General features: G+C 36.6%; 1 protein-coding gene across 2 annotated transcripts in view; it reads right to left on the minus strand.

The window, feature by feature from the left end:
* The window catches only part of ADK (adenosine kinase), a 270,375-nt gene that overhangs the window by 136,556 nt on the left and 110,390 nt on the right, over positions 1-23,429 (minus strand). For both annotated transcript variants that reach the window (XM_083866949.1, XM_083866950.1), the window contains exons 5-6: positions 12,048-12,220; positions 6,798-6,906 (exon numbers count right to left, since the gene is read on the minus strand). In XM_083866949.1, the coding sequence (XP_083723075.1) occupies positions 6,798-6,906; positions 12,048-12,220 (282 nt within the window). The remainder of the gene's footprint in view (positions 1-6,797; positions 6,907-12,047; positions 12,221-23,429) is intronic.

Raw genomic sequence — 23,429 nt, forward strand, 5'->3', positions numbered from 1 at the left:
GACAGGATTTAAATGTCAGGGTCAGTTGCCTTCCCATTTCTGTGCCAAAATTTTGTTGAACCAACTGTGTAAGTTTTTCTAATTGGGCAGAAAAGTGAATAAGGTGAAAGCCTGTTCTCTCCTTATCACACAATTATTTGGAATTTAATATAATTGTTAAACACCATTTATTCTAGCCTAACTTCATAAGGGAAAATTTCTCTTCACAAAGAAGACTCAGAGGTAAAAATCCAACTATTGGGCCTTCTGAGAGAGGAGGATTGATTTTTATTTTTTAAAACCCACAGTAGCCTGACAGTTTGGGTAACTACTGCGGTAAGATTATCTCTAGTTCAAACCTAATCTGCTTAATAGTAAAAAATCTCAGTTAACATGCTTTATCTAAAAAGGTTTGATCTCAGGACATAACCTTAGCACATACGACAATATTACTCTGAGGTTTGTGTTTGAACTTCATACAGCCAAAAAGACCCCCCACGTGGCTCCTCTCTCTTTCATTCTTTAAGTATACATCACAAATTATTGGGGCTTGTTGGCAGAGTTCAAATCACTGAACTCATTGCAAATAGTCTACTTCAGCTAGAAGTACATTCTTTTACTCTATCAAATCCATCTGAGGTAATAAGACTTGATGTTTTATTCAACAGAGCTGAGGAAAATTGTTGCACAATAGGTTAATTCAAAATGGCAGCATAGAAAATGCATCTGTCAGTGGGGATCAAATTACAGGGCAAGCTCCTCTCAATGCTTAGAAAAACAAGTCTGCAGTTCTACAGATTATGTGCATGTGTGTGTTTAAAGGGGTGGGAAAGGAGCTAAATATCTGAGCTAACCTCCAATTAAAGTCAATCATAAAAACAGCCAATTTAATGAGTACGGATTTCTTTGGGTAATTATAACACCAACCACTTTTTTTTCTCCTTCTCTTTTAAATCTGTAATTCTGCCTTCTTTTTATTGCTTGCTTTGTCATTAATCGCCTCAGGAACTTGATTTCCTAGCAACAGACTCTGCCACCAAACATTTGGCTCCTTTTCAACATTTTCTTTGTGAAAAATGGCACTGCTATTGCCGCCTGGCTGTTGCAGCTAGACTGGCTGTGTAAGTGTTCTAATAAGGCATTCTCTCTAAAAAACCACACAAAAATCACATGGTAAAAGGAGCGATGGCTGAACTTCACTAATTACTGGGCTGAAGAAACATATCTCCAATTTAAAGGCTACTAGGGTAGGAGGTGGAGGACGACGACTGAAAAGGAAATATGTATGATCTTCATCTTAAAAAATACAATTAATAGCATAGAGGTGAACATTTAGAACTAAATATTTTTACAATGTTAGACAGATTCTCATTAATTTTATCCTATAGAAACAGGAGGTACAACCTTCATTAAAAGCTGATGACGTATTTTTCTGCATAAAGTACAAAGCATTCACTTCGAAGAATGGCATCTTGAAGACCAAATTCCACAACAAAAAAAAGTTCATAATTCACTTTTTCACATAAGTTACTTGAGAAAACACTAACAAAATAGTTTATGCATGAGAAGTTATACCTGAAATGGTAGCATAATGCACTCCACTTCCTAAATATATCACAGGATGACACAACATGTGGCTGGTGCCAGTTTAGACAAAGCTTTTTTTTGCATTTTAATCAATGAAATAAAAGTGTGGATATTTATGAGAGAGAAAGGTTTTCCCCTCATATTTGTTTTGGAAGCCAGTAAATGGCAGATTTGCTTCTTGGTTAGATAGAGAGTCTATCATCCCTCCACAACAAATGTATCCCACTTCAGCTATGACTTCCAGAAAACACAATACCAATGATGGTGGGTTTCAGTAAGGGGATGTTATTCCAGGCAATGAAAAAAGGCCACAGCTAACTGTTGCTAGCTGTGCTGCCTTCTCTGTGGCTAAGACACTCAGTATGGTTTCTTCCTGGCCATAAAACCTGTTCATCATTGTGAGAAATAGTTTTGCATGTCAAATGGCATAATATACTGGTGCCAGAGCACGATGGCAGAAGTTATCAATGGGAAAAAAACTATTGTTAAGTTATTAAAACAAATGTCCTTTTTAAGGGATATTTTGCTTCCTGCCACTATCTTGTTTCCTGTGATGCACACACACCTAGCACATCTCAAAGGAAAAGGCCTATCACAATCCATTGTAAGTTATCATACCTATCATAGACTAAATTACAATAAAAATGCATTCACTGAATACGCCTCTGAAAAGAAGAGACAGCACAAAAGAAATTTCATTTATACTTACATTGTTATAATAATCAGCACTTTTTCTCAACTAAAATAGCCAAACCCCATGTAAAATACTGTAGAATGTTATTTAAGCTTTGCTACTCATTGCTGACATCAAGCTTATGTTTTGACAGACTCACGTTGCAACCAGATAATTCCTCCATCAAGCCCACTACACTACCAGAGTATCTCTTTGCTTAGACAAGCACTTAGGCATTAAAAGAAAATAAATATAAAAATACCACAGTGTTTGTTGAAACAGACCAGGGTGGTTAGAGTTTTAAAAATTTCTCCAGCAGATAGTCATGTTGCATCGTGTTCATTATGATTTGCTATAATAAATGACATTTCCTCCTGGAAACTCAGCCTAAGCCCAGAATTCCTGGTCTTCATCAGAACTGTCATTATCAAAATAAACTACACTTGATATTAACTTTGATAGCACAAAAGATGCTGAAGGTGGTGAATGTAATTCAACTGTGGGCTAACAAATCTAAGCAGCATTAGAAAATTTTATACTCAATGTGGAACCGCTGAAGGGCATCATCATTGAGAAAATTCAAGTATTTTCTATGCAGAAGTAGGAGAATAAAATAGTTTAAACGTTTACAGATTATGAAATAACAACAGCCAAATAACAAAGAAGATTTGTTTGGGTTTTGGAAGCTATTTTACTGATCCATTCTAAGCTGACTCACATTACCTCAGATTGGGAACACAACTGCAGTCAATACTGCCATTTCAGATGCTTAGTAAAGTGTTTGGGAAAGAAAAAGAAGCCAAACAAAAAACCTCAACTGAAGCATAGAAGGAACTTTCAAGAAGAAATACATTACTTCAGCACCAAATGCCAGTGTTCCATCTACCTCATAATCACCAACTGTGAACCTTAAACAAATGCAGGTGTTGGACTGAAGGACAAAATTGAGTAAAAACTAAATAACTGGCTGAAACAGGAGGGCTAAATGGAACAGGAGAAAACACAGGAGAATATCTGGTAAGCCACCACACTTGTAAACAATCATGTTCATGTACAAGGAGAAAGTTAAAATTCAGCTGTCTGTATGAGCAAGACATGTATCAACTGATATACTTAAGATTTCACAAGGTTAAGTGCAGCTTTTAATGAAGGAAAGCATTTTCTCCTTTCCCATTTTCTTCCTATTATGGAAGAACAAATGCAAAATTTCTGACTTATATACAGCAACACAGTTTTCCATCGGTGTCAATTGAGGAAAATTCTCCTCAAATTTCTTCTGCCCTTCTAAGTAACTATTATCAATAGATTTTTTTTTTTAACCAAAACCACTGACAATAAAAATATCCTTGCATTTCAGGCCTTTGTAAAATATGAAAATTAACAGCTACATACTGCACGTCACATTAATAATGACAAAATGTTCATGTGCAATGTTAAAGAAACTGAACACCAGCAACTCCCAGAGATGCCTCTTAGAATAAGGCAAGGTGCACAAACACAGAGTTTTATCACCCAAGTTTGTAAGATGCAACTCTGACACCTATGATTTCTAAAATGCAAGTCCTGACAGCATGCACAAACTCACAGAATGAAAAAATGAAACAAACAAAAAAATAATTTATTTGCCTGTTCCTTCCCCGAATTTATGATTAGTTTCATGTTGTGTCCCATTCACAGTTCCAGAGACTGAATGACAGTGTTTAGTTCTATCATGACTCTCAACTTATTCTGAAATAAGGGAAATGTTGGAGGAACAGGCATCCTCTGGCCTCAGTAGGAACCAAATAAAATCCCTCACGGTGAATTCTAATCAGACACCAGCAGCACAGCTAGCTGATCCACAGCGAAATGAATATGACAGACTGGAAGATATTATGTCAATGGTATAAATTACTGCAAGTATAGGAATTATATCTGCAGAAGAGAAAGAAATTGCATGGAGTTTGACAGTACATCTAGCCTGTCTTAAATGATACAAAATAGAGTAATTTTAAAGGATTAAAATACACCTTTAAAGTTTCCCATCTTTGAGAAAGCTGGGGCAGCCTCTGCATTTTGCTTCTATCTGTGATTTACTGGGTCCTATTCTCCGCTAGTCTTTCTCTAATTTGTCTGCTGGATCTGATTACCAGATGGCTAAAATAAATGTATTGTGTTCATTCATGGTAACAGAAGTTGTCTTTAAGGGTTCTGTCACGGCTTCACTATCTTTTACTTTGTACCTACTCCTCCCTCTGTGAATTGATTAGATTTCAGAGCTAGGTTTTACGTGAGGGTCAGTCTGCTGAATGCTGCATTGAAAAGCATATTATCTATTCTAGGAAGCACATACAGATGACCATAGGATATCAGAGACCTGTCCTAAAGCAACAACTGCCCAGTTCTGCCAAGAAAATAGATTGTTTGATAATCTCAGGACATGGGTTTCCAGAATAAGTATCTGTGGCTGACATACACTCTAATGCAATCCAAGAAACGGGTGACATTTGGACAGCAAGAAGGGAATGAAAAGCAACATATGCACAGTGCAGAGTCAAGGAAGGTAACAAGCCTAAAGTGAAGACAGACAACAGCAGACAAACTAATGACTCAGAGCTACCCTCTACCTCAGGAGTGGTAATTGCTCACTACATGGTTTCATTTAATCTGGTAAATCACTACAAACCCATGAGTAAAGAAACTAAATGAAAGAAACGGACACAAGCACACTGTAGCACAAGGAACTATGGACAGTTTGTTCTGCACTGTCTCCTCTCCTTCAGTAAAGTTACATATGCAATCTGTAATCTGAAGTGATAATACTGTCCTAGAACTCTGAGTTGAGTCCATCCTTGAGTGGATATATCCTTTTCCTATACATATGAACAAGATTCTTCACTTAAAACATCTCCTGCAATTATATACGTCCCTAATTGTTATTTATTTATTCATTATCTCATGTACATCTTGGGGTTTATCTTCAGTTTAGTACAACAATTTCTCTGCCTCCTAGTCAAAGTTTGGATGTTGCAAAACAGGCATGTGAGAAAAATAGCTTTTAATATATACAAAAATTAGTGTAGTGAATCACCTAATTTAAGTGATCACCTAGAGAATCACAAAATTTAAGTGATCAAACTGACTGAACACAGAAGAGCAACTTCAGAACTAAAATAAGAGGAAGGCTTGATCTTAAAAAAATACAAACCTGTTTAGCACCTCACGTAATATTTCAGTTTTCCTAAAGCATGTCTACTAAGTTTAATTTTTCCAAATTGTACATTGGAAGCCTCATTGGGAATTATATACAGGCATGGTAAATTTAAAAAAAACCAAAAACCCAAACTTAGTGCAGTAAAACTTTTGGGAATTTTTGTCATTCTTCTTTATTTAAACTATACTCTTAGCCTCTCAAATCTTTTCAGCCAACAGCAGTAATTCCCAAGCATGGCGTTTGGAAAAGAAAGAGTTCAGAAAACATGAAAGAAACAGCAATAAAAAATTAGTGGACAATTCACCTACATGTATTTTAACCACAGCACAAACACATGGTCAGAACAGTGGGATGAACTTTCTTTGTACACTGAGAAGGTTGTAAGTATTTTTTTGACAGTTATAAAGGGCCAGTCTTGGCCATACACAAGAATCAATAACAACCATGTAAAGCCTACAGCAGTGCACACTAACTGGCTGTAGGAGACATTAACACTACCTAAAAGAAGTAAGTGTATTTTCAATGAACTTGTTCCTCCTGGATAATCAATTTTTTACACTTCTTGCCAGCTGTTCCCACACAGCTCAGGTAGCAGAGTAGAAACAGCTGTCATACAGAATCCATATATTACATGCATGTTATGAGGTTCCAATCTGTCATAGATGTTCTATGTTTGTTAATTTTAATCAGTCATATCAACTTGAGAACAAGATGAAAAAAAAATGACCACTGCTATTTAGGCAAGACATGATCTACACAAATCCCATAATCTGGCTTGATTAATTCTGGATGGTAAAATAAGAATACTAATTGTGAATCTAGTAATCTCCAACCTCAAACCCCCCCTTTATTCCAGAAGCAAGATTTAATAATTAAAATCAGTTTTCCCCACCACTCACATTTAAGAGATTTGTCAAAATCATTGTTTCTGAAATATTGAGTTATAAGGTGCCACAGTAATTACTATGGAATAAATAGCAATTAAGATTGTTCACACAAATAAGCTCACTGTTTGCAGTGAATAATTATGCTAATAGCGTTTTTCTACATAATTTGTGCATCCTTCACAACAATTTACTAGAAAATGTGAAATGTAAATTTGATGCATTACTACAAAAGCTCTGAAAATATGTTTAGTTCTTATGATTTTCCCCATCAATTTAAGTGAACATACAACTACAACATACTTCTGCATTTGTACATCTAATTTTGAAGAGATCAAGCTATGCTGAAATTGAAGCTGTCATTTTCTTTCCCTGTCTTCCTAAAAAATCATTTGAAACCACATTTAAGAGACATTCTTATTGCTTAAAATTCAGGATACTGTAACACAAACTTTAGCAATTTGAAAGAGGCTGAACTTACTGCTATATAATAAACTTTGGCCTTTTCCACCAACTTCCAGTTCTTCTCCAAATCAAGATGCTTTTCCTTCTTATAGCAATTAGCAGCTGCGAGGTTAGCTACAAGAGACCTGAAAGTGATTAAAGAACAAGTATTAGACCCTCTGTAAACAACAGTACTGCAAATTTCTCACAATGAACATAACTTCGCAAAGATCCTAAAGAACAAAAAAGCAATTAACAAAGAGCACCACAAGCCACATATACTTTATTTGATCATTCCATAAAAAAATAAATAATATATTTCAATAATAGCTTAAATATAATTTAAATCTGATATTAAACAATGTATTTTAAATCCAGCTACATAGTGTAGGTAACCTATCACTATTATATTAAGTGCTTTCATTTGCTTTGAATCAACTTCTGTTTCATTCTGTGATCAACTCCCTCCACATGGTTTAGCATCTGCAGATTTTCATTAAAACTCCTCTACTACCTAACACCTAAAGAAAAGAAATTACTCCAGTTTATCTTCTGAAAACTATTTTCCCTCACTAGAAGCAAAAGGTTGATGGCTATGGAAGTCTTGCCATTATAATTTTCCAATGAATAGTTATATTATTTTAAAAGGGGCTTGTTTTGGGATTTTTCCCCCATTAGGTTCATATTTTCCTTTCGTGAATAAAAAAGGGTCAAGTTGCTACTTTTAGATGATGAACTGTTAAAAAAAACTTTGGCTTAGCTGTGGATTACTGGAACACTACCAAAAACTCATTTGTACTTCCTTCTTTCCTAACAAGTTATAACACAAGCTGTGGGACACAACTTCCATTACCAAGAACAAAAATACTTGTATCACATTGCGTCTGTTATGTGCAAAATTCATTCTATTTTAAATCCTCTTCACCCACTCCATTCAGCCTTATGAAACACACAAAACTTACAGATGTACTCCTTAGAGGCCATAAAAAGACCTCTACCTCTCCACTCTGGCTGCCACGACCAAATTCTTCTATGCAATTGTATTACGAGAATGTTTAATAACATGCAATATTTAGAGAAGAGGCATTGGGAAACAGATAATTCCCATGGTAGCATATAGAGCTTTAAATACAATTTTCAAAATTTAATAGTCAATGGATGCTCTTTAACATTAACACATCACTATTTTGTGATATTTAAGTGCATTAGCCAGATAATTAATGTGTAATTGCAGATACAACATTTGGCTATCAAAAACTTTGGCCTTCCCAAGGTGCATGCAATTGATGTTGTATGCATCATCCTCTTCCACACAAGTGCTACTATAACCCAGAGACAGTGGTGGGAGCAAACTGCTCATCTGCTTTCACCAAGGTATGCTTCTGCCTCCAGGCTCATTACCATGTTCAGGTGTTGGGCGTAAGTAAGCGACACATTCTTTACTCAATAAAAAACAAACAGAAGACCAAAAGAAAACTTTCATGGACAATCAACTCTCCTAGTAAACTTCCTGAAGTACTCATCACTGACAATCCTTGTCAGTTACACAGATCATGAATATAAAATGAAAATGAAGTTAGACTAACTTTATCTGAATATATCAAAATTACAGTTCTGTGTCATTTCATCCCATGAGCAAACTTGAGGCTTATCTCTTTAATTCTAAAATCTAAACACAATAAAAACTAATGTACATTTGGAATACAGAAAAAAGAAAAAAAAAAGAGAAAAATTTATGAACAAATACACCAAGCCTCTGTAGAATTACATGTAACAGGGCAACAAGTTTCATTCTTCATGAGTATTATCAGTTAAACAAGAAATCCACTGGAGAAACAAGTGAATCCAGAAAGACACGTGCACATGTGCATGTGGTAATTTTCTGTATATGAAACTTTAAAAGTAAATTAAATCTTTCAGTTTTGGCAAACCCTAAATACCCATCAAGGACATGGCTTGAAAAAAAAAAAAAAAATCCTGTCTGTCTACGTATGTTGCTAAGTGAAAAGCAATTATGTTCCAGAAAACTGAGCAAAGACTTTCTATATGTTTCCTTTCACTTACCACATGCCCCTGAAACTGTAAACCCAGCTCTGTGTGGCTACATCCAACTGTAGGGATGCTCTGCACATATGGGTAATAAAAGATTGCTACACTGACGACAAAGCACTGAACTTTTCCATATTAAAACTCTAAGTCTGACAGCACTAAGCTCAACATGTGGGGCACAGACGAGGTAGATATTTTTTCAATGAAATTGAAAATTGGAGACAGCCAGAGTGCTTCAATTGAAACAGCTTAATGGAGACACTGTGCATGTGGTTATTTCTAAGCAGAACACACAAATCAAAGTCATAGACTATGACAGAGCGTAGGTATTACTTTAGAGTTTAATCATGTGTTAGGATTTTCTTGAGAAGCTCTGAGAAAACAAAGTGTATTAGTGCTGCAAAACTAGAGAATTCAGGGTGGTAATCACGCATCAGCTCAGAACCCTTTGCTGCAAAAAGCTAGACAGAGTTAGCAGAAGCAAAAAACATTCATATCAGAGTATCTGGAACATAAATATACACAGCCACTTCCTAGGAAAACCAGGAGTGCTACTTGCAGCTGCTCCAAAAGAGACAAGAGAGCTGAAGAAGGAAGTTAGCACATATCTGAGCTGGGACAAGAGATTAATCAATAAATATAGCGTTTTCAACTGGGGCAAAGTTGAAGTGATTCTTACCAATACAGAAAATGCTAAAAACCACAAAACAAGGAGAAGGTAATTAAACATTGAGAATAAACTTGCTCTCACAGGATGGACAATTGCACACTAAACCCTTTAGCAGCAACCATCACTGATTTTTTCTTCTCCCAAGGAGCATGAACTCTCTGCTGCTCTCAAGCATTGATTGAGATGAAGCCACTATCTAGTACTTGAGCAAATATTTGATATTATGAAAAAAGAGTGGTTGATGTTAGCAAACCAAAAATACTGCTTATGAAGTCAAAGAAGTATTTGCAGACATTCTTATGAACAAATTTACCTAAACTTTTAAATTCCATTGAGATGCAAATGTTTTTCTTGAAATCATAATGTGTGCCTATTGACAGTCTTGACTTCAGTTTCCCATCATGTTATCTAGAAAATGGTCATTGCTACAGGACAGATACACAGACACTATGTGATTGAGGAGAGAGAAAGAATCACAGAGCAAAAACATCTTTATTGCTCTTCTTCTCTTTGATAAACTGAATATGGATCTTGGAGACGAAGGGGGAAGTCTGTAGACATAATTAGTGTCAAAACTCCAGATGAAGATGAATGAACTTCCTTCCTCCACGGAGTATGTACATTCATTCATGAGAGTAAGACATTATGTACAACATTAAATTGGGAGGGACAGGTTGATAAGCTGGAGGACAGGGCTGTCTATCATTCAGTGGATCTTCAACAGCCTGAAGAATTGGGCTGGCAGAAAACTTGAAGGTAAATGCAAAGTCATGCAATTATACACAACAATACAAGCTGAATGTTTAGAGGATATCACACAGGTTTCCAGAGAAGGACCTGGAGATGCTGGTGAACCAGGCTTGGAACAGGAGTCAGCAGAGCACTACCCAGAGCAGGTTAATCACAATCAGGTGTATACATGCAAATATACAGTTAGGAGAAAAAAAGAGGTTATAGGCTCTGTCTCCAGACCATATCTGGAGTTCTGTGTCCAGCTTTGATTTTTCCATCACAACACACTGACACAGAGCAGTGAGTCCAGCAGTGGGCCAGAATGATTATTAGGAGGCTGAAACACTTAACAAATGCTGAAACACTTGGGTGAACCTTAAGAACAGGTAGCTAAGGGGAGAGCTTCCTGCTTTCTTCAAATATCTAATGAAAGTTTACAGAGAAGATGGAGCCAGACTGTTCTTGAAGACAAAAAAGAACAGACACAAGCTTGAAGAGGGAATACTGCAACTGGGTACCATCACAATAATTTCTCTCATGAAGAGCTATCAAAAGTTTGAACAGTTTGTACAGAGAGCTGGTACAATCTCTATCCTTTGTGATATTCCAAATCCAGACGGACATGGCCGTGGAAAACCTAATCTACCTTTGAAGTTGGTCCTACTTCTGCAGGGGTTTGTGTCAGATATCTGCTCTAATTAAAATTCTTCTGGAGTTCTACATGTTATATGGAAAACACTTCTTCCTTTGACTCTCATTTCAATTCATGTTGCTGTCTACCACCTTCTCTGATTCTACCTAAAACATTCACCAACATCTCTGGAAGTATGGCATGGACTTTAATTACTGTACTGCTATCTCACCTTAATAAATTCTACTAACTCCTCATACTGCTTTGAAAGGAAAAGAGTAGGTCCTTGGGACCAATGGCATTGAAAGTCACAGAGGGAAACAAAAAAGGATAATGACAGATATTTTTATCTTATTCTGAGCCAAAAAGAACATATTCTTCAGGGTAACTGATACCATTTTCATTATTGATTCAGTATCACAAAAATTAAATACTGTCAGAAATCAGGGAGGCCTGATTTGTGCTGGTAACTTCTCAAAATAAGTCTAACCTGATTCTCTGGCTTTGAAACCTTTAAAAATTGTCAGAAGATAATCAGCAAAGAAGTAGAACTCAAGTTCAAGAGTTCTCGGTAAAGGGTGAAAGAAGAAAGCAAAGGGCCATGGTCAACAAAAACAAATAGAAAAAAGTAGCAAATGAAAACATGAAAGACAAATACAGAAGAAATTCTTAAAATGTAGACATACAGAATTACAGAGAAGAAATTCTCAACAACTGCAATAGCAAAAAAAGAAAACAAAAGCTTTTTTCTAGTATAAAATGAAATTAACCCTTTCTGGCTATATGCTGTCACTGTTCTTGCTAAACTCAGAATCACCTAAGGTATATTCTTTACTTGCGAATCAAGTATAAGCCCCATGTACCAGTCAGCTTGCACATAGGCTGCATAAACATATTTGTTAACCAACTGTTGTCTCCCACATATTTTCTCTCTCCAGAGCAAGTGGAAGTTATCAAGTTCAGAAAGAAGTAGTATATTATTATCTCACACTTTTGGGCCATAATACGATTGCTATTTTCTAAAAGCATATTAATACTGCCCAGCCCCAAACTATGACCTAGGCAGTCCTGTGTTGTCTGAAACCAGTGCTAACACTTTATCATTCAAATCACAATTTTTCAAGGCTGAATACTCCAAGCAAATTAGGCTACACTGACCATGTAAACGGCATTTGTATTTCCAGGAAATATCAAAGGCCTCTGACCTGTTATCACTAGTGATGCAGGCAGCACAGGTTCCTGTTGGCTCTTCACTCTGCTCATAGTAATGGGCATCCACATGAGCTTCCTCAGCCTTCTTCTTCAAGATCTCTCCAAATTTATCTTTGCCAATGCACCCGAAGAAAGTTGCAGCTTTGTGAGGTTTCTGAATCATCCACTGCAGATTAGCAGGAGAAAACAAAAAAACACAAAACAAAGTTAACATATCTGGTATATTATTTATGGCATTTTTTCTCTCCACTCAGCATATTTAACTCTGTGCCTTCATTTTGACTTATAGAACACTTGTATGCCTGAAGTAAAAAAATATAAAAATCTTGTTCAACAAAGGAGGGAAGGGCAGCAAAGAAAACAAAATTTACCCTTAACAATCCCACTGAGCCTGTAACACCTAATATAAAACCTAAATACATGTGGCTCATAAATAAAATAGATTAGTATGTTTTTATAAGGTATACAAAAAGAAGTTCCCTTGCTCAAAGGAGTTGCCTTTACACTTAGATTTATTCAAGCAACATACAGTATCTTCAAAGAAAAATTGTAGAAAATATAAAAGAAAAAAAGGAAAAAAATAGCCCACAAAATCCCACAAGCAAACATAATAGACAAATAAAAAGAGATAGCACATAAGAAAAACAAGACATCTGAGAAATGCAAGCAACATTATGCAACATTCATAATATATATAAAAACTAAGTGATACTGAAAATAACCATTTGTGTCTACCATTTAATTGCATGCAAAAAGGAAATGTTCCCTCTTTACATTGTTAAACCACATACGAAAGCATCTTATCTCCAACTTTACTAAGAGCAGTTCTGTCACTTCAGTTGTAAAGAAAGAGAGTAGATGTACAATGTTGCTAAGCTGCCAGGTTATTCCATAAAGCTCCCCTTTTATCAATAAAGCATGTATCATTCATCTGTAAATGTAACTCCATTTTGTGCTAAGTTAAAAAATAGCATTTATCAGCAATGTGAAATTAAGAGTGAATCAAAAAAAATAAATGTGAAGAAACAATCATAGGCCCTACTCTGCTGGTGGTGAGTCAGCCAACTGAAGTCATTATAATTCACTCTAATTACAGTCAGAAAGCTTATCCACTCAATCTGTAGTATGAATTAAAGGCTACAGCAATTTTCTGCTATACTAAAACCCTACTTATAATTGTTTCCTAATCAAGATTTAAATAAATGATAATGTCTCCATTACAAAGCAGCATTAGTGGTAGCTGTGGGTTGTAGAAAGGTCAAGTAACCAAGTTGCAAATACATACTTAGTCACGTCTTTATTACTACCAGCTCCAGGGGGAAGAGCAAGAGAGAAGAAACCCCCTTTAAAGAAACCTTTAGTCATGTAAAGTCTTTAATGATAAGACAATGGCAGACAAAAGTTGCAAGGTCTCTTTCTTGCAGCAATTTTGAATAAAGTTTAAGGAGAGAAAAGATTTTGTCATCAGATGGTGGCAGTGTTAAATCTCTCATTCATGAAATGCATACACTCTGCTTATCCATTCCACACCACCCTAATATAAATTAAGGAAACCCCTAATAAGAGAATGAATACATTTCATACAAAGATATCTATTATAGCCTTGTATTTGACACACCTTTGCACATACATAATATGCATTTGCACAGTGTTCATTTAGGATGTCTCAGGAACAATAATCCTTTATATATGAGGTATGATTAAGTGGAACAGATTATTTTAAAAAGATGAAAATTGCTGTGACCAACTGTAAGCAAATATGGAATCGATTTCCACACGGGTAAGAACAGAAGTACCTGAAGCCTTGTGCCCTGTGCAAGCATGCTTTACTGTCACAAAGAACAAGAATTAATGAAGATCACTATGAACAACATTTATCACAGAATCAAACCCGAAAAAATCTTCAAAAGACTTCAAACTACACCTTAGGCTTACAACATTTTATCAAATTGTCTGACAACCATTACAGCACAAGTAATTAATATTTCACATAGATCTCTGAAAAAAGAATTCCCATTCAAGTATCACAATTTTTGGGTATTGCCACCAGGTCTTTGAACTCAGATGTGATATATGCCATATATAACCTGTCACAATACAGATTTTAAATTTAAGTCAAGTTATACATGAGAATCAAAAGTCATGATCCAGACTTTGCTGAGATGAATCTCTGTATGTGGTGCAGACAACTTCCATCAGCAGTTCTACTCATATTCATGATTATTTAAAATATAGGTATTATATAGTGAGAGGATATTCCCACTGTATAGGTATTATTTTCATTTGAGTATGAGTTAAGCAACACTGAGGAAGATGGGAAAGCAGTTCAGCAGTGTTTCTGCAAAGATCCTCTCATCAGAGATCTCCAGTTACCAACACTCCCTTGAACGATCTGCTCTTATTCCCACAATAATGGTGGTGAGGTGGTGTCACTTGCAGAACTCCTCCAAGCTGATTCTCCTCTCCTCAGCTAAAAGACTACATATTAGTAAGAGTAAAAGTAAACATCACGTTACAAACTTGATGAAACTGAATGATAGAAGTATCTCTGTGGCACACCTCTGAAGCTGCACCTCCTGGAATGAGCCACAGCAGGCATCTTTTGCATACATGTGAATAAACAAGAAAGGCTCTTTAAGGCAGACACTTGAAGATTTCTTTTTTAATTTGACCTAGAACTGGATTTTAATTTTGAATAACTTGACATGAAAAAACAGGCTTCTCTAGGCTACTTCACACACTGTTATTATTAGTGACTCTTTGGTGGAAACACTCTAAATGGGAATGGGAGTCAGTCATCACAAGATGTTTATCATTGTGATGCAGCCATGCAGCATTACAGACAATATCATGTGCAGGCCAATAACAAACTGCACACATTAATGCCAGGTATGTGGTTATAGAAACTGAAAATTACTTTTATAGATTTATGTGAAATACAAGATTTAATTGAATGAAAAAGACTCTAGACAGAAACAGAAAATGACCCAGCTCAGCAGGAATCAGCATAATGAGTTAATTATCCAGGGTTTGGCTAGGCAGAGAGGCAGCTACTAACAAACTGTATTGACAGTCTGGTCAGGAGAGGTTGGCACCTGGCCACACCATGCATCCTCACCAGCACCCAAGGGAATCTGAGGCTGCTAATGGACCAAAGACAGAAGTGTCAAAAGTAGGAACTTATCATGAAAGAACAAGACAGCCTCAGGAGTGGAGTACCACATAGGAAACTCAAGGAGTGGTTTATGAAATCTAATGTGTTTCTCTGCTCTAAAGTTTTCTTCTGTCAACACAGCTTGGACATCAGGTACACACAAGGACAGGCCCTGACCTTTTCAGTTAGCATCAACATCTGTGACAGAGAAAGGAGCTCAGGAAATAGAACACCTTTCAGACATTCTCTTGAGTTAAACAGATTGCATTTTCCTCACATTTTTGTTGTATGCACTCTGATAAATGCAAAGAAAACTTTAATTTTAATTATTTTTATATTTATGCCTTGCCTTTAGCATAAATCTGTCTTAAAATTCAGCTGATTTCAAAATAAGTATGATCTAGTATTAGGTTACCATATCTCCACAGACACATTATTTCTTACAATCAAATATTGAGGCCAGCACTTGCAAAAGAAGCCAGTACCTTGGCTTCCCCAAAGCACACTAGAGGGTGACAAAATACTTCCCTCCTTATTTTCATGAGGCTCACTTGGGTTCACAGGAGCAGGACTAACTGTTCATGTGGTTTTTGATGATCAGAGTTGAAGAGGATGAACTCTCTGGCAAGCTTGAGCTATCAGAGAAGTGTAAGAACCCTTGTGTTCCAGGGTGGGTGGTAATTGCAGCACCAGCTTTTCTTGCAAGACCTTGAGATGCCAAGAAAACTAGGTAACAAGAAAAGCTTCTGAAGAGTTGTGATTTGTGAGACTGCTTGGAGTGAACTATGTCCCATTCTTTCACATCCTCAGACTTGAAGATGTGGTACACCTATTTCCCACTTTTGTCTGATTAGAAAATGACTTTTGGAAACAACCTTTCTCCTTTCTTCTGAGTTACACAAGCACTCCTAGAAGCACTTCTGACTAGTCACTAGAAGTGACTTGACTTTGATTGGATACTCACTGCTGTCTTTTGAGAACCAACAGCCCCCCCACTCCCCCCCAAAAAAGAAAAAGCCCTTTCACATTATGTGAAAGAAAATCAGAGATCTTATACAATTAGAGAAAGGGGAATTTCTTAACTTTGAATTTCCCAGGCTTGGGCTATTTATCTTGAGAATGTCATACTTCTGCCACAGGAGCAGAGTCCAGTATCCCCTATACAACACTTGATCTGCATTCAAAGCTTTTCCTTGCTGTTCATGCAAAGTTCACCATAGAGGAGGACCCTACTGATTTACCTCACTGTCTTCAGTTGCAGACACTTTCCCTGCAAACGGAGAGTTTTCTTCAGCTGGATCTCAGTGCACATTACCATAAGACTTAAAAAAGACACATCCTACAGATGAATCTTACAGCAGCTTTATAGCCTTCTGTCTATAACAAACATCCATCAGAAATTATTTCATTTTACTCCAACTCTCTGCCTTGCTCTAAGTGCCACCATTAACTGGGCAACACTCATAACTGGAACAAGGAGGCTGATGAAGACACTCACAACCACATTGTTCTCTGCCTGAGCTCCTGAATTAATTTTTTAAGTGGTAGCTAGTAGTGCATTTCCACATCTGTCAGTCATCTTAAACTAACAACGCCAAAGCATCCAAAGCTTTGCTTAGACTGACATACCTTCTGCACATAGGAGTTTTCAGCTGTGGTCTTGAATCCTAAATGCCTAGGAACTGACAACACAACAGGAAGCATTATGCCCCTTCACAGTGAAGGATCTTCAAAACTCATTAACACTGAATACAGACATCTGAAGTGTATCTGAAGTATGTTATTTGAAGCTGGACTCTTCTCTGCATGATCTGTCAAATCTGATCTTAGTTTAAATTGCAGTTCACAGAGGAGAGGACTCCAAGGACCTAAAATTAGCTAAGACTTAACATGCCTGCTGAAATCTAAACTAAACAATATGAGCAACTACTTGTGAAGTGTTCTTTTTCGTAAATCAAAACAGGAATGGAGTATCCCTTATTTTTATATTCTAAATTTTAGAATGAGTTCATATACTTTTCAAAAGGTTTTACCCATCTGTCGTGCCCCTCACCAATTCCATTCCTATTATGTCCAACCACCAATTTACATACAAACCATTAAATCCCAGTCAATTAAAACCTCTTTGAAATATTTTTAGGAATATTTTAGATGTTAAAAGAAATTAAATCACAACTCATCTTAGATGGTCATACAAAATGAGAAAACATGGGGTCAAAAAATCAAATCATATATCTTAAAAACTCAAAAGCCTGATAATATGCAAAACAATCCTACAAAAAGACAGTGTTACTGTTCCAATGAGCACACTTATTTCTTGTGTATGATATGATACAGCTAGGGCTCAAAAGGAATGCAATAGTCTATTACCGTTACACATCCTATGTCATTTAAAATCCCTACTACAGTGGGGTAACCCCAGCCAACAGTTAAGCCTCCACTCAGCAACTCTCTCCATCTTCCCTCTTTGAGGGATCAAGGAGAGAATGAGAAGTGCAACAGTGAGGAAAAACCACAAGGCTCAAGAAGAAATGATGCAAAGCCATTCATTCACTACCTTCCATCAGCAGATTGATGCCCAGGCACTGTCTGAGCCCATGGCTACTTCGAAAAACACCTTCTCCCTTCCAGTTTTATTGCTGGGCATATTCCGTGTGGCCTGGATTATCTCCTTGGTCAGCTGTCCTGACTGTGTCCCTTCAAAACCTCTTTCCCTCTACACAGTCTACTTGCTGGGGGCAGCAGAGTGAAAAAAAGGCCTTGATGCTGTGCAAGCACTGTTCAGCAGCAGCTAAAACACTGCTGGGTTAAAGAACACTGTTTTGGTGACAAACCTAAAACACAGAACCATATGGGCTGCTATGAAAAATTAACTTCATCCCAAGCAGACCCAATATACCTGACTCCAGAGCCACTGTTATGAGATGACAGCAGCAAAACCCTGTTACTACAGTTTGTTCCAATACCTTTGCAGTTTTTTTCCTTTCTCTCATTTTCATTGATGGATTTTTAAACACTGCGACAGCTATTATCACATAATGGTCATATAAGAAAAAAACTGGGAAAAGGAAAAAATAAGCTTATCTTTATAAAAGCAGGCTTGTGCAAAGGAGCCCCATGTCCTGTACAGTAATTCTTCCACCACTTGCTGAAGCTGCCAAATCTTGCATGAGGAAGTGATATTGTTAAAATGTCTGACAACACCCTCAAGCAACTTCCAGTCAAATGAGATAAAAGTGATAATATTTTTTTAAAGGAAAAGAGTATTTAAAGCTTTGCACCGAGACCAATATCTAAATCTTTTCAGCATTTTGCTCAACACATGCGATACAAATCCCTGCACAGGAACATCTATTAACATGGTGCCACAAATGCCTTTTGCTACAGCTTTTCAAATGAAGATGCCTATTAAAATATTAATCATCCAGGAGCAGTACTTCATTCAGTTCTACATTTAAAAACAATTATAACAAACCAGCTCTTGAAAAAAAAAATCTATAATCCAAATAACTATTTTCAGTGCTGCTATTCTTCTGTATTCCATTTCCTATTTATCATTGTTCTTCATCTGCTTGTTCACTGTTTTATTTTTAGTCTAGTTTGTAAGCTTCTTATTGCACAAGGAAATACAGGCACATTTTCTGTAATTAAACATGTAGTAGCCATATTCCAAAGTTTCAATGAGACCAAAAGCTCTTTTTTACTGCACCCTTTAAATAACACTTAATTCCAATATACTTACTCTTACACACTCTTATGCTGTATTTATAATGTTACAGTTCTGCCTCAAATACCTGAAGTGCTGCAGCCTCTCATCTGAAGGTCACTTTATGTTATCTGAGGGCAAAGGCAGAATGTCTCCTGCAAGGCCTTACAAGGCACACAATTGAGACACAGCTGGCTTTGTGTCCTTTTCCCATTTGAAGGGCAGAACCTGAGACATCAACCACTTCTCCATTGTCTGACCTGATGGGTCACTCCCTGTCCTCAGTCTTTGTGCATTCCCTTCCCAAAATCAGGTAAAAGATGACAGACCTGCAGAACAGGACTGGTCACACCAGTTCTTCATTGCTGGCACAGATGACAGTTACTTGAAGGATATTACAACAGAAAGAATTCCAGGTTTACTTGGGACTCTTCTGCAGTTGTTTCAGTGTATACAACTATTCATTAAAAATTTCACCAATATTGCAAAGTTGTGCATGAAGTAAGGATTAAAAGTATCATTATCAGTAAAAGAAATCGAAAGATACCAACATCCTCCTTGAAGACTGGGTGTGAAATAATGAAAAGCGGCAAACAAAGTACAACATAAAGTCTTGCTCCTCTCTGGTCAGAAACAGAGGTATTCAGATATGAATAGAAGGATATAAAAACCATTAAAATGATACATCATACTCAGGTATAGTAAGACAGACTCACTGGGCAACTGTAAGGTACTGTTAACAACACCTCAGCCTACTCTACTTGTAAAAAATTAGCACTTCAAACAGATACAAGAAACTGATAAGCAATTTGAAAATACCTTAAAATTCTCCAGCGTAAAACATTGTGTATGTATTTAGGTACTACTCTATAAGTGAAGCTGATGCTGTTGCAAAGTGACATTTTCAGGATATTTCATGTATGATTTTGCATATCTGTAAGAGTAAAACAAAACTTTCTGTTCAAAATCCATGCATATGTCTGCCACACACCCCTGCTAAATGACGTGCAATCTCAATGAATACACCCACACCCAGAAAAGGACAGCAAAAAATCCACAAGTGGAAAGACTTCTTCCATTGTCTGGCAGCACAGAATTCACATAGCACAAACTGTAAACAGCTGCCTATCAGCTTCTATCAGCAACAGTATCAAAAACAGATGGCAAAGGTCAAGTCAAAGTTTATTGACAATGATGAACTTGGACAACCTCTATTAAATTACTTCTTCCTTTAAGGTGTATGTGATCAAAGCAGCAGAGAGATTTTCACTCAGTCACATAACAAGCTATTTGTTGAGATTGAAACATCTGGTCAATATCTTCTAACACTGCAATTTCATGCACAGTTAGCAATAGGGTACATTTCTTTTCTTCTTCTTACAGGGTCCATAAGGGTGGCACATATGGCTGATCATTTCATTCAAAAAGGTTTCAATTCCAGGCATTACATACAATTGTCTCTATGCTTTATAGTATTTTAAGCCTACCTACCATCGTTTTCCATCATCACTGCTGCCTGCTCTACTCTTTGCTATAAAAGCCCACAAATATGACAGAGCACTTAAAGCTTAACAGCTTTTGACTACTGGCGATAGAAAGCAGTTAAGGCAAGGGAGTTTTTAAAGTGGCAAGTCCTCATCTATCTGTTGTCAAGAATTCCCAGTGCATTAAACTATTTGCCAAAGCTCTCGTAACACAGATTATAATTTTTGTTGTAATAGCAAACCTTTCATTTTTAAGGCATCCCAGAGCAATTCGAAATCATCCTTTTTACTAATTTGAAAACTATTATATATTTTACAGACATAACATACATCGTATTTCAAGCAAATGAATGTGAATTATAAAAAAAGTGATGAAACATAAATCCTGTTTCTCAACCTGAAACAGGAAAAAGACACAAAATGCCATCTACCCCAAATGCTAAAAAATGCTTGCCTTTAAAATTATGCATCTATGTTGCCACAGCAACAAGTACTGGATAATGTAAAATGTACTTCACCCTTCCATTTCTAAATCCCAATCTTTCTGGTCAAAAAATGAAGGAGGGATAGTTGCAAGCCTGCCTACACGAAGTACATTTCAAAGAATTTTCAGCTGCTACTGAACGACCTTAATTTTTACCCAGTTAATGTTTGATTTTCCACACCTTGTTCCAACAGTGACTGACTACAAGTAGTATCTGAACCTTAGAAGTTTACCTAGCAGTTGTAGGAAGACACTAATTGTAAATCTCTTTATTATATATATAGTGATGCATCATGCCTAGATGTTGCACCAAAGGAACAATGGAAATGTGGGATGGGAAGGAAGAAGATAGATAATATCCATGAGTGAAAAACATGAAAAATGCTTGAACAGAGATGTCACTGAAGATGCCTCAGGTGTGTCGACTTTTGGCATGATGGCATCTCTTCAGGAGATCTAGTCTAAAGGAATGGGCTATGTAACCTAAATCTAACAACAGCAACAAAAAAATAAAATCAGAATAGTCCACTACAAACTGATGGGTTTCATGTAAATGTCAAGATAAGGTTTATAGGTAACAGCTTCTTCCCAGGTTGCAAATGTTAGTCTATGCAAGTGCCTGTCACCCCATGCAACAAAGACAGACAATCCAGTCAGGAAAGCAGCTAATTACATCACTTAGCACTAACAGCATTGGTGCCGAAATTAAGTAATTAGCAAGATTCTAACTGCATTTTTAAATAGAAGTTCAAAACAGGAAAGGTTTAGGAGCATCAAACAAATTCAGAACTGATGGGATTAGCACTACTGAATTGCAATATTTTTTTTCTAAGAAACAGAAAACCACCACACCCAGCAGCAAAGAGCGCAAATTCAGCTTCAACTTTATTGTACGTATCCAGTAAGGCTTATAGCATGGTGGTGGAGCATTCCATCTAAGCCGATATGGAGTTTATTTCTTCCACAGTTACTAAACAAGCTTCTCCAAAAGAGATTAGGAGAAAAGAAGATTCAAAAAGAGATTTAAAATATGGTGTCTTCCCTCCAACTTCAAGGCTTTCTCTTACTGGACTAGGAGCCCTCTGAGTGAGCAAGTCAAAACATTGGAGAGGTGATTCTTTAAGGAATTAGTATTTCAGGATTGGCCTCTCCTAATTGTACCATATATTTCATCCACAGATCCACATGGAAATGTTCTCTCTCCAAGGTTCAATATTCTTAAGGAATATTCCCTCTTCTAAGAAAGAAAAATGTGAATCAACTGAAAAATTACTGCCTCAGGACAGGCAAACCCCAGAAAAGCCTCTGGATTCATCATGTGTGACTTCCAACCACATTTAGTTGGAAATACTCTGTGTCTACCAAATCTGTGACTGGAACACACCAGACAGATGCCAGGGGAATAGGGGGGTCCACAGTGTGCATGTGAACAACGCTTTGGAGAACTCACATGGATAACTCACAAAATATTAAAATTGCCCTATTATTGCCCAAAGGAAGTACTTCCTCAAAATTAGAACGTGTCATTACTGAAGCAAATCCATTACATTCATTGCTAAGTGTAAAAACATAGATGTCTTTAACAGTTCAGGAAAGAACAAGAAACTTTGGATAAAGACTACACTTTGACATTTCTAAATTACCTTTAAGCTTTTTATTCCTGTATCAGCTAGATACAAAATCAAGACAAGCTGCATAACTCCTTTCTTATTGTTTCTTGCTACACTAACATCAGGAAGTCTGCACAAACAGCTCCAGAAGAAACGGCTTGGAAATTCTGTAGCCCAGTGCAGAGAACTTCAAGCTCTTCTGGCAGATGCTTCTGCCAGTCACTTAGGGGAGAGATGGTATGTGCTTCCTCCACCGCAGTTAATGTTGGCCACACACATAAATAGATGGGGCTTTATTCTAGTCACCAATAACTGAACAGAAAAACACTTTTTAAAAACTATTTTTAAAGCATATAAATACAGTATTTCATCTGTTCCAATCACAAGAATGTCTTTTTGTAAGTTTTGTCCATAATGCCTTTAGATTTTCTGTAGAACTACAAGCAATATCTTTACTAAATTAATTTAAGATGGTTTCTATTTGCCACAAACTGAAAGACAGTCCATTCTGATTCCCAAGATATATAAAAAATAGGAAAATAGAATTATTTATTAAAGCTTTTGATTTCTTTTAACTGGATGTATTTCTCCCCTCATGGTAGTTTTTATATTTAATTGTAACAAATCTATTTTTTAAAAAATTATTTTAACTAAATGTATTACAGAAGTCACATATAATTATTTGCAGTTGAAAGCAGCGTTTGACACTACCTGGATTTCTTGGCACATAACTCAAACACTCCAGTAAGTTGAAATAATTTTCACAGAACAGATAATTTAGTTGCCAACTCCTGTGTACTTCTGAAAAAGAACTGCAAATTGCTCTTAAATTTGTTTTTTTCCTGAATTCAATCACTGCTAAGCACTTGACACTTGACTCCCACGATCAGCTCCACCTCAGCACTGAACTCCAAAACCTAATCTGGCAGGAGTGGAA

The sequence above is a fragment of the Zosterops lateralis genome (genome assembly GCF_965231275.1).
Source record: "Zosterops lateralis genome assembly, chromosome: 8".
Classification (NCBI taxonomy): Eukaryota; Metazoa; Chordata; class Aves; order Passeriformes; family Zosteropidae; genus Zosterops; species Zosterops lateralis.